This window comes from Ascaphus truei, chromosome 9, assembly GCF_040206685.1.
Source record: "Ascaphus truei isolate aAscTru1 chromosome 9, aAscTru1.hap1, whole genome shotgun sequence".
Lineage (NCBI taxonomy): Eukaryota > Metazoa > Chordata > Amphibia > Anura > Ascaphidae > Ascaphus > Ascaphus truei.
In genome coordinates, this window is record NC_134491.1 from 61362553 (window position 1) to 61377551 (window position 14999).

Here is a 14999-nt window from a genome sequence, read left to right on the forward strand (position 1 = left end):
AGGGCACATTGTAAGTGCAAAGATATGAGACACAGTAGAAAAGGAAGCAACACAGCTACAAAGCTCCTGACTTTATCATTAGTTGCGATGCAATGTGGCTTGGCAATGTTGGCCATTCTTCAAAGAGTGGACAAAGACAGCCTCTGTGTTGCGGATATTAGTGTGCAGGCAAAAGTTGGATGGGCACCATTAAGAATTGGATGTCAACTTTGAGGAGATGGTGCAAATGCTTATGGTTGAACATCATGCCGATGGATAGAGAAATTGCCATGTTATGTGAAGCAAATACAAAACAATACATTTATTAGTGAATTGTTTGTACAAGAGATGGAGTGGTAAAGATACAGTATGGGTGAGTAATTTAACACATACACATACACAGCAGCATCAAGAGCTGAAATGGAATCATACGTCCTATTCACTAAGATGCTTTAAATACAGCCAGGTACATTAATGCCACAATACTGTCTAACTCAACTCAATTTAAAGCAGCAGCTCAAAAACTCAAAATGAAGTCATAACAATCTTCTTCTATTGCGGCATCAGCTCTTACCATGGCGACCTCTGTCATTTCAGTGTGTGAATGGCGGGGGCCATTTTGAGTGGCAAAGTTTGCCGCAATACAATAGCTCCAGAATGCAACTGCAGCATTTTTAAAATGGTGGCATCGCCAAAAAGCAGCAAACGGAGCTCCCACGTTCGCCTTCCTGAAGTGTCCTGCATGACTAACTGCGGCAGATACAAGTCCCTCTCTTTGGTGCAATTTTTACACCTTTTCTACCCCCCCCCCACCGGCCCCACACGGCTTCTCCCCATCCCTTTGCAGCTCCCCACCTCCACGCTGTACTTGCTGACGTAAGAATAGATCTCGTTGAGCCCGCTCAGCATGTTGAACTCGGCGGCGTGCATGCGGGACTGCTCTGCGAGGTAGGCGTTCATATCCTGGTCGCTGATAGCCGGGAGCTTGGCAATGTCGGCGTAATACCTGCAAAAGGTGACCCTCGTAAGTTAGGACAGAGGGGCGCAAACTTTGCAGTCTGCGCCCCCCCCTGCCTGCTTTCCCCCACTCCTCTCGCCCCCCTCCCTCCGGCATGTCATGTTGCCATGGCGATGCGTCCGAAGCCGTCGGAGACAAGGTAAGGGACGTTACAGAGGCCTTGCGTGGTCCCCCAGCATTTCATTTAAATGCTTTGGGTAAGAGCGTGGGGCCTCTGTAACCGCCACACCTCCTCCCCCCCTCCCCCCGAAAATCTCATTCCCCCCAGTTTGCGCACCCCTTGGTTAGGATATGAGTCCATATTAAAATGTGTCACTGGTGGCAGGGGTATCCTGTCACCCTCACTCCACAGCAAGTATCCTGTCACCCTCACTCCACAGCAAGTATCCTGTCACACTCACTCCACAGCAAGTATCCTGTCACCCTGACTCCACAGCAAGTATCCTGTCACCCTCACTACACAGCAAGTATCCTGTCACCCTCACTCCACAGCAAGTATCCTGTCACCCTCACTCCACAGCAAGTATCCTGTCACCCTCACTCCACAGCAAGTATCCTGTCACACTCACTCCACAGCAAGTATCCTGTTACACTCTCTCCACAGCAAGTATCCTGTCACACTCTCTCCACAGCAAGTATCCTGTCACACTCACCCCACAGCAAGTATCCTGTCACACTCACTCCACAGCAAGTATCCTGTCACACTCACTCCACAGCAAGTATCCTGTCACCCTCACTCCACAGCAAGTATCCTGTCACCCTCACTCCACAGCAAGTATCCTGTCACACTCACTCCACAGCAAGTATCCTGTCACCCTCACTCCACAGCAAGTATCCTGTCACACTCACTCCACAGCAAGTATCCTGTCACCCTGACTCCACAGCAAGTATCCTGTCACCCTCACTACACAGCAAGTATCCTGTCACCCTCACTCCACAGCAAGTATCCTGTCACCCTCACTCCACAGCAAGTATCCTGTCACACTCACTCCACAGCAAGTATCCTGTCACACTCACTCCACAGCAAGTATCCTGTTACACTCTCTCCACAGCAAGTATCCTGTCACACTCTCTCCACAGCAAGTATCCTGTCACACTCACCCCACAGCAAGTATCCTGTCACACTCACTCCACAGCAAGTATCCTGTCACACTCACTCCACAGCAAGTATCCTGTCACCCTCACTCCACAGCAAGTATCCGGTCACCCTCACTCCACAGCAAGTATCCTGTCACACTCACTCCACAGCAAGTATCCTGTCACACTCACCCCACAGCAAGTATCCTGTCACACTCACTCCACAGCAAGTATCCTGTCACACTCACTCCACAGCAAGTATCCTGTCACACTCACTCCACAGCAAGTATCCTGTCACCCTCACTCCACAGCAAGTATCCTGTCACCCTCACTCCACAGCAAGTATCCTGTCACCCTCACTCCACAGCAAGTATCCTGTCACACTCACTCCACAGCAAGTATCCTGTCACACTCACTCCACAGCAAGTATCCTGTCACACTCACTCCACAGCAAGTATCCTGTCACACTCACTTAACAGCAAGTATCCTGTCACACTCACTCCACAGCAAGTATCCTGTCACCCTCACTCCACAGCAAGTATCCTGTCACCCTCACTCCACAGCAAGTATCCTGTCACACTCACTCCACAGCAAGTATCCTGTCACACTCACTCCACAGCAAGTATCCTGTCACACTCACTCCACAGCAAGTATCCTGTCACACTCACTCCACAGCAAGTATCCTGTCACACTCACTTAACAGCAAGTATCCTGTCACACTCACTCCACAGCAAGTATCCTGTCACACTCACTCCACAGCAAGTATCCTGTCACACTCACTCCACAGCAAGTATCCTGTCACACTCACTCCACAGCAAGTATCCTGTCACACTCACCCCACAGCAAGTATCCTGTCACACTCACTCCACAAAATAACCTCTAACTGGGACACAGAGGCAGAAATCCCGCTGTCAGCTCCATGTGGCCTTTGTCAAGTCACTTTATGCCCCTGTGCCTCAGGCACCAACTAATAGATTGTAAGCTCTCGGGGCCGGCAAAAACTTGTATGTACAGCGCTGCGTACACTGGCAGCGCTATACAAGAAAAAAACATTATATATTAGAAAAGAGTTACACAGCCGACAGAGGAAAACATCAACAAAGTCTATCCCAGGGCAGCTCCTTCCTTCCTGGGCCAAGACAGAAAGAGCCGTTCACATTGTTATTTCCACTCACACATTCATACAAAGGCACCGGGCTCCTGCACGTGCAGGAGGCTTCATTGCTCCCCATTGAAGGGACATGGTGGGCTGTGACGGGATTTTCTGCACCAACACTGCCATTGAATCCTGCGGAAATTCTGTGATACTCTGCTGTGCGCTAATGTCTGCATGTCCTGTCCCACTGCTGTGCGCTAATGTCTGCATGTCCTGTCCCGCTGCTGTGCGCTAATGTCTGCATGTCCTGTCCCACCGCTGTGTGCTAATGTCTGCATGTCCTGTCCCGCTGCTGTGTGCTAATGTCTGCATGTCCTGTCCCACTGCTGTGTGCTAATGTCTGCATGTCCTGTCCCACCGCTGTGTGCTAATGTCTGCATGTCCTGTCCCACTGCTGTGCGCTAATGTCTGCATGTCCTGTCCCACTGCTGTGCGCTAATGTCTGCATGTCCTGTCCCACTGCTGTGCGCTAATGTCTGCATGTCCTGTCCCACTGCTGTGCGCTAATGTCTGCATGTCCTGTCCCACTGCTGTGTGCTAATGTCTGCATGTCCTGTCCCGCTGCTGTGTGCTAATGTCTGCATGTCCTGTCCCGCTGCTGTGCGCTAATGTCTGCATGTCCTGTCCCACTGCTGTGCGCTAATGTCTGCATGTCCTGTCCCACCGCTGTGTGCTAATGTCTGCATGTCCTGTCCCACCGCTGTGTGCTAATGTCTGCATGTCCTGTCCTGCTGCTGTGCGCTAATGTCTGCATGTCCTGTCCCACTGCTGTCCCACTGCTGTGTGCTAATGTCTGCATGTCCTGTCCCACTGCTGTGTGCTAATGTCTGCATGTCCTGTCCCGCTGCTGTGTGCTAATGTCTGCATGTCCTGTCCCCCCGCTGTGTGCTAATGTGTCCCGCTGCTGTGTGCTAATGTCTGCATGTCCTGTCCCACTGCTGTGTGCTAATGTCTGCATGTCCTGTCCCGCTGCTGTGTGCTAATGTCTGCATGTCCTGTCCCGCCGCTGTGTGCTAATGTCTGCATGTCCTGTCCCACCGCTGTGTGCTAATGTCTGCATGTCCTGTCCCACTGCTGTGTGCTAATGTCTGCATGTCCTGTCCCACTGCTGTGTGCTAATGTCTGCATGTCCTGTCCCGCTGCTGTGTGCTAATGTCTGCATGTCCTGTCCCCCCGCTGTGTGCTAATGTCTGCATGTCCTGTCCCCCCGCTGTGTGCTAATGTCTGCATGTCCTGTCCCACTGCTGTCCCGCTGCTGTGTGCTAATGTCTGCATGTCCTGTCCCACTGCTGTGTGCTAATGTCTGCATGTCCTGTTCCCCCGCTGTGTGCTAATGTCTGCACGTCCTGTCTCGCTGCTGTGTGCTAATGTCTGCATGTCCTGTCCCGCTGCTGTGTGCTAATGTCTGCATGTCCTGTCCCGCTGCTGTGTGCTAATGTCTGCATGTCCTGTCCCACTGCTGTGCGCTAATGTCTGCATGTCCTGTCCCCCCGCTGTGTGCTAATGTCTGCATGTCCTGTCCCACCGCTGTGTGCTAATGTCTGCATGTCCTGTCCCACCGCTGTGTGCTAATGTCTGCATGTCCTGTCCCGCTGCTGTGTGCTAATGTCTGCATGTCCTGTCCCACCGCTGTGTGCTAATGTCTGCATGTCCTGTCCCCCCGCTGTGTGCTAATGTCTGCATGTCCTGTCCCCCCGCTGTGTGCTAATGTCTGCATGTCCTGTCCCACCGCTGTGTGCTAATGTCTGCATGTCCTGTCCCCCCGCTGTGTGCTAATGTCTGCATGTCCTGTCCCACCGCTGTGTGCTAATGTCTGCATGTCCTGTCCCCCTGCTGTGTGCTAATGTCTGCATGTCCTGTCCCCCTGCTGTGTGCTAATGTCTGCATGTCCTGTCCCACTGCTGTGCGCTAATGTCTGCATGTCCTGTCCCACCGCTGTGTGCTAATGTCTGCATGTCCTGTCCCACTGCTGTGGGCTAATGTCTGCATGTCCTGTCCCACTGCTGTGTGCTAATGTCTGCATGTCCTGTCCCACTGCTGTGTGCTAATGTCTGCATGTCCTGTCCCCCTGCTGTGTGACACAGTGACCAATACCACTTTGGGGTTATTTACTGGCTGCAAACTGGGAGTAAAACCAGTGCAAAAAACAGCACCATACATATCCAAGAAAGGAAAACCCCTGAAAGCAGTCGAGCCTTATTCCCTTGATAATTTTGGTCCTCTGTTTTGCTCTGATTGTGCCCCAGTTTTTTTTAGCAAATAACCTCCCCCTCCCCCCCATTGCTGCTGTCATTCTCACTGCAAGGTGACAATATGAAGTATACACCACACCTGTGTCACTCCAGAGAGAAAAGTACAGCAGTTGGCCAATGACATCACGGTCCATGTTTACTAAGCAGGGCTATGCCATAAAGACACCTTTCGGCACTGGAGGACACCTTCAAGCCACATTCACTGGAATAGGCCATAAGAAGCCACACTTACTAAGCAGTACCGGAAGGTGTCTTATTGAGTAGCACTGCGTAGGAAATCTGCTCACATTTGTCATATGTTCAGTGCAGGGAATCCATGTGTACGCTCATGGTGCGGTCTCTAAACGCCACCCACTGACCTCTCCACCCAGTTCTTGTAGTTGGGGATGTCCTTGGCGTAGAGCAGCTTGTTGCTAGGGGAGTCTTTGCCCAGTCGGTGCTCGGAGGTGGAGCAGGAGTCCATGAAGGTCTGAGCCACCACGGAGAGACACGCGTCCGTGATGCTGCCCTTGTGGATGTCGAACACAAACTGGGGGTTCTTAATAACGTTCACCCAAAACCGGAGTGGGAGGCTGGGTGGGAAGACAATAAGACACAGGGACAGATAGAGAGAGAGGGGGGGGGGGGGGAGAAATATGGAGAGAGACCGAGAGATCAAGAAAGAAAGAGGAAGTCAAAAAGAGAGAGAGAGTGAGGGGTCACTGTTAACATCTTTCTGCCTACAAGTTGCATTTCATTAGTGTTCCCTCCTACCTCTCCCCACTTCTTTGTCATCTTTCTTCCCACTCCCCACCCACTGTCTCCCTTCCCGTCCCTCTTAACCACCCCTTTATCTCTCACTTCCTGCCCCTCTTCCTCCCTCCTTCCTTCTGTCTCCCTCTCCCTCCCCTCCTCACCAGTTACTCTTCCACGTGTGCCTCACATCCGTGTCGTGAATGCTGTGCCTGTCCGCCTGCTCGTCCAGGAAGTCAAACATGTATTTAATGGCGAGAGGGAGCGCGCTGCCGCGGTGCACAGTGCTGAACAGCGTCTCAAAGAGGTCATCCACGAACTTCTGCAGTGTTCCCTGTGGCAGAGAAGGCACAAACCGGGTCAGCATCTCACTATCCTGTATCCTAACCATCCATTCCACAGGCACAACCACCACCTCTGCGATATCACCAGGCACCCACTGCCCCCGTCACAACTGTAACCCCACATCCTTTTCACTAGCCCTCCCACTGACCATAGACGACCTTCTGCCAACACCGAGCTACAAAGTACTCTTCTTTAATGAATAATGAACTACGCAGCAAACTGTCTCTCTTACATATGTTCCTATCACCATAGACCTTTCTCACTGACTGCCCCACACCTCTGGAATGCCATTCCTCTCAATATCCGACTAGCACCCTCTCTATCCACCTTTAAGACCCAACTCAAAACACACCTGCTTAAGGAAGCATATCAGTAGCTATATGAGTGGTGTTTTACACCTCATACATAAAGCTTGGCCCCTGGCAGACGCACTTACCAGAACACCCTCCTACTGTCTCTGTACGTTCTTCCTACCAACTAATTAGATTGTAAGCTCTTCGGAGCAGGGACTCCTTTTCCTAAATGTTACTTTTATGTCTCAAGCACTTATCCCCATTATATTATTTGTTATTTATATGATGTATAGGATGTGTATTACTGCTGTGAAGCACTATGTACATTAAAAGTGCTATATAAAGAAAGACATACCGACATACATACATTGTATATGTTTCTCTACTGATACACTGCTTAGATTGCATGCTCCTCGGCCAAGGGTCTCCCTCTCACATTGTTTTCATCTGTGTGTAGCCCGTAAACTATTCATTTGTATTTATAATGATGCTGGTAACAGCTCTGAGGAGTCCATGTAAAAAAGTTAAATGGATACACCTAGTGTGTCTTGCATGACTACCCAGAATCCTTGTCTGCAGATCAACACTGATATGTGATAATTGGGGTGAAAGAAGCGGGTTTGGGGGCCTATGGAAGGCATGCAGACACACACCTGAGTGTTGTATATGCGCACCATGAAGCAGATTACATTTGTAAGGAGCAGATGATTATACACACAGCGGGACCCCTTCCACCAGCTCCATTCTGGACTGCAGAGCAGCGAGGGGCAGAGGAGGAAGATGCGGCTACTTTTGGGGTCCGGGCAAAGCGGACTCTAGGTTTACATTCTGGGGCAGATCTGTAGTGGTCTGACGTCTGTGCTCACCTTGGTGGCCAGCAGCCGGGTCAGGTAGATTTCGGATACCATCTTGCTTCCCCGGTCACCCTCCTTCTGGTCCCCGTGCTCGTGATTCTTCACCAGGTGCCAAACTTTGACTCCGCTCTCCAGGTCCGGCGTGATCATGGGAGCGCGAGAGCGCAGGCTGTCTGGGCTTCCCGTGTAACGGAACGTGGAGTCTGCAGGGGACGCAGAGAGATTGGGTTACCCAGGATGGCTCATAAATAGGGGCGGCCAACACCACTGAGCCACTGATTGAGCCACCTGTGCTGAAGCAGGAATATCCTGAAAACCATGCTTGTTTGTGGCCCTAGATGACTAGAATTGGCCACCCCTGGTTTAGAGCGTCCATTCGCAAATGAAAGCAGATACAACTGCACAGTTATACAGTACCATGTACTGCTTTACATTGCTGCATTTCAATTATCTGGAGGATGCAGCATCCATGACCAGAGGCTGTATATGGACTGGGTTTCACTGGCTCTGCCAATCCGATCGGTTTGTCAAAAAGGCCTCCAACTCCCATTTATTGCCCAGAGTCAGTACCAGCCTGTGATGCAGAGGCCGGGTGTTTGTGTCAGGGAATGTGATGCAGAGGCCGGGTGTTTGTGTCAGGGAATGTGATGCAGAGGTCGGGTGTTAGTGTCAGGGAATGTGATGCAGAGGTCGGGTGTTTGTGTCAGGGAATGTGATGCAGAGGCCGGGTGTTTGTGTCAGGGAATGTGATGCAGAGGCCGGGTGTTTGTGTCAGGGAATGTGATGCAGAGGCCGGGTGTTTGTGTCAGGGAATGTGATGCAGAGGCCGGGTGTTTGTGTCAGGGAATGTGATGCAGAGGCCGGGTGTTTGTGTCAGGGAATGTGATGCAGAGGCCGGGTGTTTGTGTCAGGGAATGTGATGCAGAGGCCGGGTGTTTGTGTCAGGGAATGTGATGCAGAGGCCGGGTGTTTGTGTCAGGGAATGTGATGCAGAGGCCGGGTGTTTGTGTCAGGGAATGTGATGCAGAGGCCGGGTGTTTGTGTCAGGGAATGTGATGCAGAGGCCGGGTGTTTGTGTCAGGGAATGTGATGCAGAGGCCGTGTGTTTGTGTCAGGGAATGTGATGCAGAGGTCGGGTGTTTGTGTCAGGGAATGTGATGCAGAGGTCGGGTGTTTGTGTCAGGGAATGTGATGCAGAGGCCGTGTGTTTGTGTCAGGGAATGTGATGCAGAGGTCGGGTGTTTGTGTCAGGGAATGTGATGCAGAGGTCGGGTGTTTGTGTCAGGGAATGTGATGCAGAGGCCGGGTGTTTGTGTCAGGGAATGTGATGCAGAGGCCGGGTGTTTGTGTCAGGGAATGTGATGCAGAGGCCGGGTGTTTGTGTCAGGGAATGTGATGCAGAGGCCGGGTGTTTGTGTCAGGGAATGTGATGCAGAGGCCGGGTGTTTGTGTCAGGGAATGTGATGCAGAGGTCGGGTGTTTGTGTCAGGGAATGTGATGCAGAGGCCGGGTGTTTGTGTCAGGGAATGTGATGCAGAGGTCGGGTGTTTGTGTCAGGGAATGTGATGCAGAGGCCGGGTGTTTGTGTCAGGGAATGTGATGCAGAGGCCGGGTGTTTGTGTCAGGGAATGTGATGCAGAGGCCGGGTGTTTGTGTCAGGGAATGTGATGCAGAGGTCGGGTGTTTGTGTCAGGGAATGTGATGCAGAGGCCGGGTGTTTGTGTCAGGGAATGTGATGCAGAGGCCGGGTGTTTGTGTCAGGGAATGTGATGCAGAGGCCGGGTGTTTGTGTCAGGGAATGTGATGCAGAGGCCGGGTGTTTGTGTCAGGGAATGTGATGCAGAGGCCGGGTGTTTGTGTCAGGGAATGTGATGCAGAGGCCGGGTGTTTGTGTCAGGGAATGTGATGCAGAGGCCGGGTGTTTGTGTCAGGGAATGTGATGCAGAGGCCGGGTGTTTGTGTCAGGGAATGTGATGCAGAGGTCGGGTGTTTGTGTCAGGGAATGTGATGCAGAGGCCGGGTGTTTGTGTCAGGGAATGTGATGCAGAGGCCGGGTGTTTGTGTCAGGGAATGTGATGCAGAGGCCGGGTGTTTGTGTCAGGGAATGTGATGCAGAGGCCGGGTGTTTGTGTCAGGGAATGTGATGCAGAGGCCGGGTGTTTGTGTCAGGGAATGTGATGCAGAGGCCGGGTGTTTGTGTCAGGGAATGTGATGCAGAGGCCGGGTGTTTGTGTCAGGGAATGTGATGCAGAGGTCGGGTGTTTGTGTCAGGGAATGTGATGCAGAGGCCGGGTGTTTGTGTCAGGGAATGTGATGCAGAGGCCGGGTGTTTGTGTCAGGGAATGTGATGCAGAGGCCGGGTGTTTGTGTCAGGGAATGTGATGCAGAGGCCGGGTGTTTGTGTCAGGGAATGTGATGCAGAGGCCGGGTGTTTGTGTCAGGGAATGTGATGCAGAGGCCGGGTGTTTGTGTCAGGGAATGTGATGCAGAGGCCGGGTGTTTGTGTCAGGGAATGTGATGCAGAGGCCGGGTGTTTGTGTCAGGGAATGTGATGCAGAGGCCGGGTGTTTGTGTCAGGGAATGTGATGCAGAGGTCGGGTGTTTGTGTCAGGGAATGTGATGCAGAGGCCGGGTGTTTGTGTCAGGGAATGTGATGCAGAGGCCGGGTGTTTGTGTCAGGGAATGTGATGCAGAGGCCGGGTGTTTGTGTCAGGGAATGTGATGCAGAGGCCGGGTGTTTGTGTCAGGGAATGTGATGCAGAGGCCGGGTGTTTGTGTCAGGGAATGTGATGCAGAGGCCGGGTGTTTGTGTCAGGGAATGTGATGCAGAGGCCGGGTGTTTGTGTCAGGGAATGTGATGCAGAGGCCGGGTGTTTGTGTCAGGGAATGTGATGCAGAGGCCGGGTGTTTGTGTCAGGGAATGTGATGCAGAGGCCGGGTGTTTGTGTCAGGGAATGTGATGCAGAGGCCGGGTGTTTGTGTCAGGGAATGTGATGCAGAGGTCGGGTGTTTGTGTCAGGGAATGTGATGCAGAGGCCGGGTGTTTGTGTCAGGGAATGTGATGCAGAGGCCGGGTGTTTGTGTCAGGGAATGTGATGCAGAGGCCGGGTGTTTGTGTCAGGGAATGTGATGCAGAGGCCGGGTGTTTGTGTCAGGGAATGTGATGCAGAGGCCGGGTGTTTGTGTCAGGGAATGTGATGCAGAGGCCGGGTGTTTGTGTCAGGGAATGTGATGCAGAGGCCGGGTGTTTGTGTCAGGGAATGTGATGCAGAGGCCGGGTGTTTGTGTCAGGGAATGTGATGCAGAGGCCGGGTGTTTGTGTCAGGGAATGTGATGCAGAGGCCGGGTGTTTGTGTCAGGGAATGTGATGCAGAGGCCGGGTGTTTGTGTCAGGGAATGTGATGCAGAGGCCGGGTGTTTGTGTCAGGGAATGTGATGCAGAGGCCGGGTGTTTGTGTCAGGGAATGTGATGCAGAGGCCGGGTGTTTGTGTCAGGGAATGTGATGCAGAGGCCGGGTGTTTGTGTCAGGGAATGTGATGCAGAGGCCGGGTGTTTGTGTCAGGGAATGTGATGCAGAGGCCGGGTGTTTGTGTCAGGGAATGTGATGCAGAGGCCGGGTGTTTGTGTCAGGGAATGTGATGCAGAGGCCGGGTGTGTGTGTCAGGGAACGTGATGCAGAGGCCGGGTGTTTGTGTCAGGGAATGTGATGCAGAGGCCGGGTGTGTGTGTCAGGGAACGTGATGCAGAGGCCGGGTGTTTGTGTCAGGGAATGTGATGCAGAGGCCGGGTGTGTGTGTCAGGGAATGTGATGCAGAGGCCGGGTGTGTGTGTCAGGGAATGTGATGCAGAGGTCGGGTGTTTGTGTCAGGGAATGTGATGCAGAGGCCGGGTGTGTGTGTCAGGGAATGTGATGCAGAGGCCGGGTGTTTGTGTCAGGGAATGTGATGCAGAGGCCGGGTGTTTGTGTCAGGGAATGTGATGCAGAGGCCGGGTGTTTGTGTCAGGGAATGTGATGCAGAGGCCGGGTGTTTGTGTCAGGGAATGTGATGCAGAGGCCGGGTGTTTGTGTCAGGGAATGTGATGCAGAGGCCGGGTGTGTGTGTCAGGGAATGTGATGCAGAGGCCGGGTGTGTGTGTCAGGGAATGTGATGCAGAGGCCGGGTGTGTGTGTCAGGGAATGTGATGCAGAGGCCGGGTGTGTGTGTCAGGGAATGTGATGCAGAGGCCGGGTGTGTGTGTCAGGGAATGTGATGCAGAGGCCGGGTGTTTGTGTCAGGGAATGTGATGCAGAGGCCGGGTGTTTGTGTCAGGGAATGTGATGCAGAGGCCGGGTGTTTGTGTCAGGGAATGTGATGCAGAGGCCGGGTGTTTGTGTCAGGGAATGTGATGCAGAGGCCGGGTGTGTGTGTCAGGGAACGTGATGCAGAGGCCGGGTGTTTGTGTCAGGGAATGTGATGCAGAGGCCGGGTGTGTGTGTCAGGGAATGTGATGCAGAGGCCGGGTGTTTGTGTCAGGGAATGTGATGCAGAGGCCGGGTGTTTGTGTCAGGGAATGTGATGCAGAGGCCGGGTGTTTGTGTCAGGGAATGTGATGCAGAGGCCGGGTGTTTGTGTCAGGGAATGTGATGCAGAGGCCGGGTGTTTGTGTCAGGGAATGTGATGCAGAGGCCGGGTGTTTGTGTCAGGGAATGTGATGCAGAGGCCGGGTGTGTGTGTCAGGGAACGTGATGCAGAGGCCGGGTGTTTGTGTCAGGGAATGTGATGCAGAGGCCGGGTGTTTGTGTCAGGGAATGTGATGCAGAGGCCGGGTGTTTGTGTCAGGGAATGTGATGCAGGGGCCGGGTGTTTGTGTCAGGGAATGTGATGCAGAGGCCGGGTGTTTGTGTCAGGGAATGTGATGCAGAGGCCGGGTGTGTGTGTCAGGGAATGTGATGCAGAGGCCGGGTGTTTGTGTCAGGGAATGTGATGCAGAGGCCGGGTGTGTGTGTCAGGGAATGTGATGCAGAGGCCGGGTGTGTGTGTCAGGGAACGTGATGCAGAGGCCGGGTGTTTGTGTCAGGGAACGTGATGCAGAGGCCGGGTGTGTGTGTCAGGGAATGTGATGCAGAGGCCGGGTGTTTGTGTCAGGGAATGTGATGCAGAGGCCGGGTGTTTGTGTCAGGGAATGTGATGCAGAGGCCGGGTGTTTGTGTCAGGGAATGTGATGCAGAGGCCGGGTGTTTGTGTCAGGGAATGTGATGCAGAGGCCGGGTGTTTGTGTCAGGGAATGTGATGCAGAGGCCGGGTGTTTGTGTCAGGGAATGTGATGCAGAGGCCGGGTGTGTGTGTCAGGGAATGTGATGCAGAGGCCGGGTGTTTGTGTCAGGGAATGTGATGCAGAGGCCGGGTGTTTGTGTCAGGGAATGTGATGCAGAGGCCGGGTGTTTGTGTCAGGGAATGTGATGCAGAGGCCGGGTGTTTGTGTCAGGGAATGTGATGCAGAGGCCGGGTGTTTGTGTCAGGGAATGTGATGCAGAGGCCGGGTGTTTGTGTCAGGGAATGTGATGCAGAGGCCGGGTGTTTGTGTCAGGGAATGTGATGCAGAGGCCGGGTGTTTGTGTCAGGGAATGTGATGCAGAGGCCGGGTGTTTGTGTCAGGGAATGTGATGCAGAGGCCGGGTGTGTGTGTCAGGGAATGTGATGCAGAGGCCGGGTGTTTGTGTCAGGGAATGTGATGCAGAGGCCGGGTGTTTGTGTCAGGGAATGTGATGCAGAGGCCGGGTGTGTGTGTCAGGGAATGTGATGCAGAGGCCGGGTGTTTGTGTCAGGGAATGTGATGCAGAGGCCGGGTGTTTGTGTCAGGGAATGTGATGCAGAGGCCGGGTGTGTGTGTCAGGGAATGTGATGCAGAGGCCGGGTGTGTGTGTCAGGGAATGTGATGCAGAGGCCGGGTGTTTGTGTCAGGGAATGTGATGCAGAGGCCGGGTGTTAGTGTCAGGGAATGTGATGCAGAGGCCGGGTGTTTGTGTCAGGGAATGTGATGCAGAGGCCGGGTGTGTGTGTCAGGGAATGTGATGCAGAGGCCGGGTGTTAGTGTCAGGGAATGTGATGCAGAGGCCGGGTGTTTGTGTCAGGGAATGTGATGCAGAGGCCGGGTGTTTGTGTCAGGGAATGTGATGCAGAGGCCGGGTGTGTGTGTCAGGGAATGTGATGCAGAGGCCGGGTGTTTGTGTCAGGGAATGTGATGCAGAGGCCGGGTGTGTGTGTCAGGGAATGTGATGCAGAGGCCGGGTGTTTGTGTCAGGGAATGTGATGCAGAGGCCGGGTGTTTGTGTCAGGGAATGTGATGCAGAGGCCGGGTGTTTGTGTCAGGGAATGTGATGCAGAGGCCGGGTGTTAGTGTCAGGGAATGTGATGCAGAGGCCGGGTGTTTGTGTCAGGGAATGTGATGCAGAGGCCGGGTGTTTGTGTCAGGGAATGTGATGCAGAGGCCGGGTGTGTGTGTCAGGGAATGTGATGCAGAGGCCGGGTGTTTGTGTCAGGGAATGTGATGCAGAGGCCGGGTGTGTGTGTCAGGGAATGTGATGCAGAGGCCGGGTGTTTGTGTCAGGGAATGTGATGCAGAGGCCGGGTGTTTGTGTCAGGGAATGTGATGCAGAGGCCGGGTGTGTGTGTCAGGGAATGTGATGCAGAGGCCGGGTGTGTGTGTCAGGGAATGTGATGCAGAGGCCGGGTGTTTGTGTCAGGGAATGTGATGCAGAGGCCGGGTGTTTGTGTCAGGGAATGTGATGCAGAGGCCGGGTGTTTGTGTCAGGGAATGTGATGCAGAGGCCGGGTGTTTGTGTCAGGGAATGTGATGCAGAGGCCGGGTGTTTGTGTCAGGGAATGTGATGCAGAGGCCGGGTGTTTGTGTCAGGGAATGTGATGCAGAGGCCGGGTGTTTGTGTCAGGGAATGTGATGCAGAGGCCGGGTGTTTGTGTCAGGGAATGTGATGCAGAGGCCGGGTGTGTGTGTCAGGGAATGTGATGCAGAGGCCGGGTGTTTGTGTCAGGGAATGTGATGCAGAGGCCGGGTGTTTGTGTCAGGGAATGTGATGCAGAGGCCGGGTGTTTGTGTCAGGGAATGTGATGCAGAGGCCGGGTGTTTGTGTCAGGGAATGTGATGCAGAGGCCGGGTGTTTGTGTCAGGGAATGTGATGCAGAGGCCGGGTGTTTGTGTCAGGGAATGTGATGCAGAGGCCGGGTGTGTGTGTCAGGGAATGTGATGCAGAGGCCGGGTGTTTGTGTCAGGGAATGTGATGCAGAGGTCGGGTG

General features: G+C 53.4%; 1 protein-coding gene across 2 annotated transcripts in view; it reads right to left on the reverse strand.

Moving 5' to 3' along the window:
- Positions 1 to 14999, reverse strand: part of PLXNA2 (plexin A2) — a 258767-nt gene that overhangs the window by 4983 nt on the left and 238785 nt on the right. For both annotated transcript variants that reach the window (XM_075615228.1, XM_075615229.1), the window contains 4 exons: positions 7719 to 7909; positions 6379 to 6548; positions 5842 to 6054; positions 835 to 985 (listed from right to left, as the gene is read on the reverse strand). In XM_075615228.1, coding sequence (XP_075471343.1) covers positions 835 to 985; positions 5842 to 6054; positions 6379 to 6548; positions 7719 to 7909 — 725 coding nt within the window. The remainder of the gene's footprint in view (positions 1 to 834; positions 986 to 5841; positions 6055 to 6378; positions 6549 to 7718; positions 7910 to 14999) is intronic.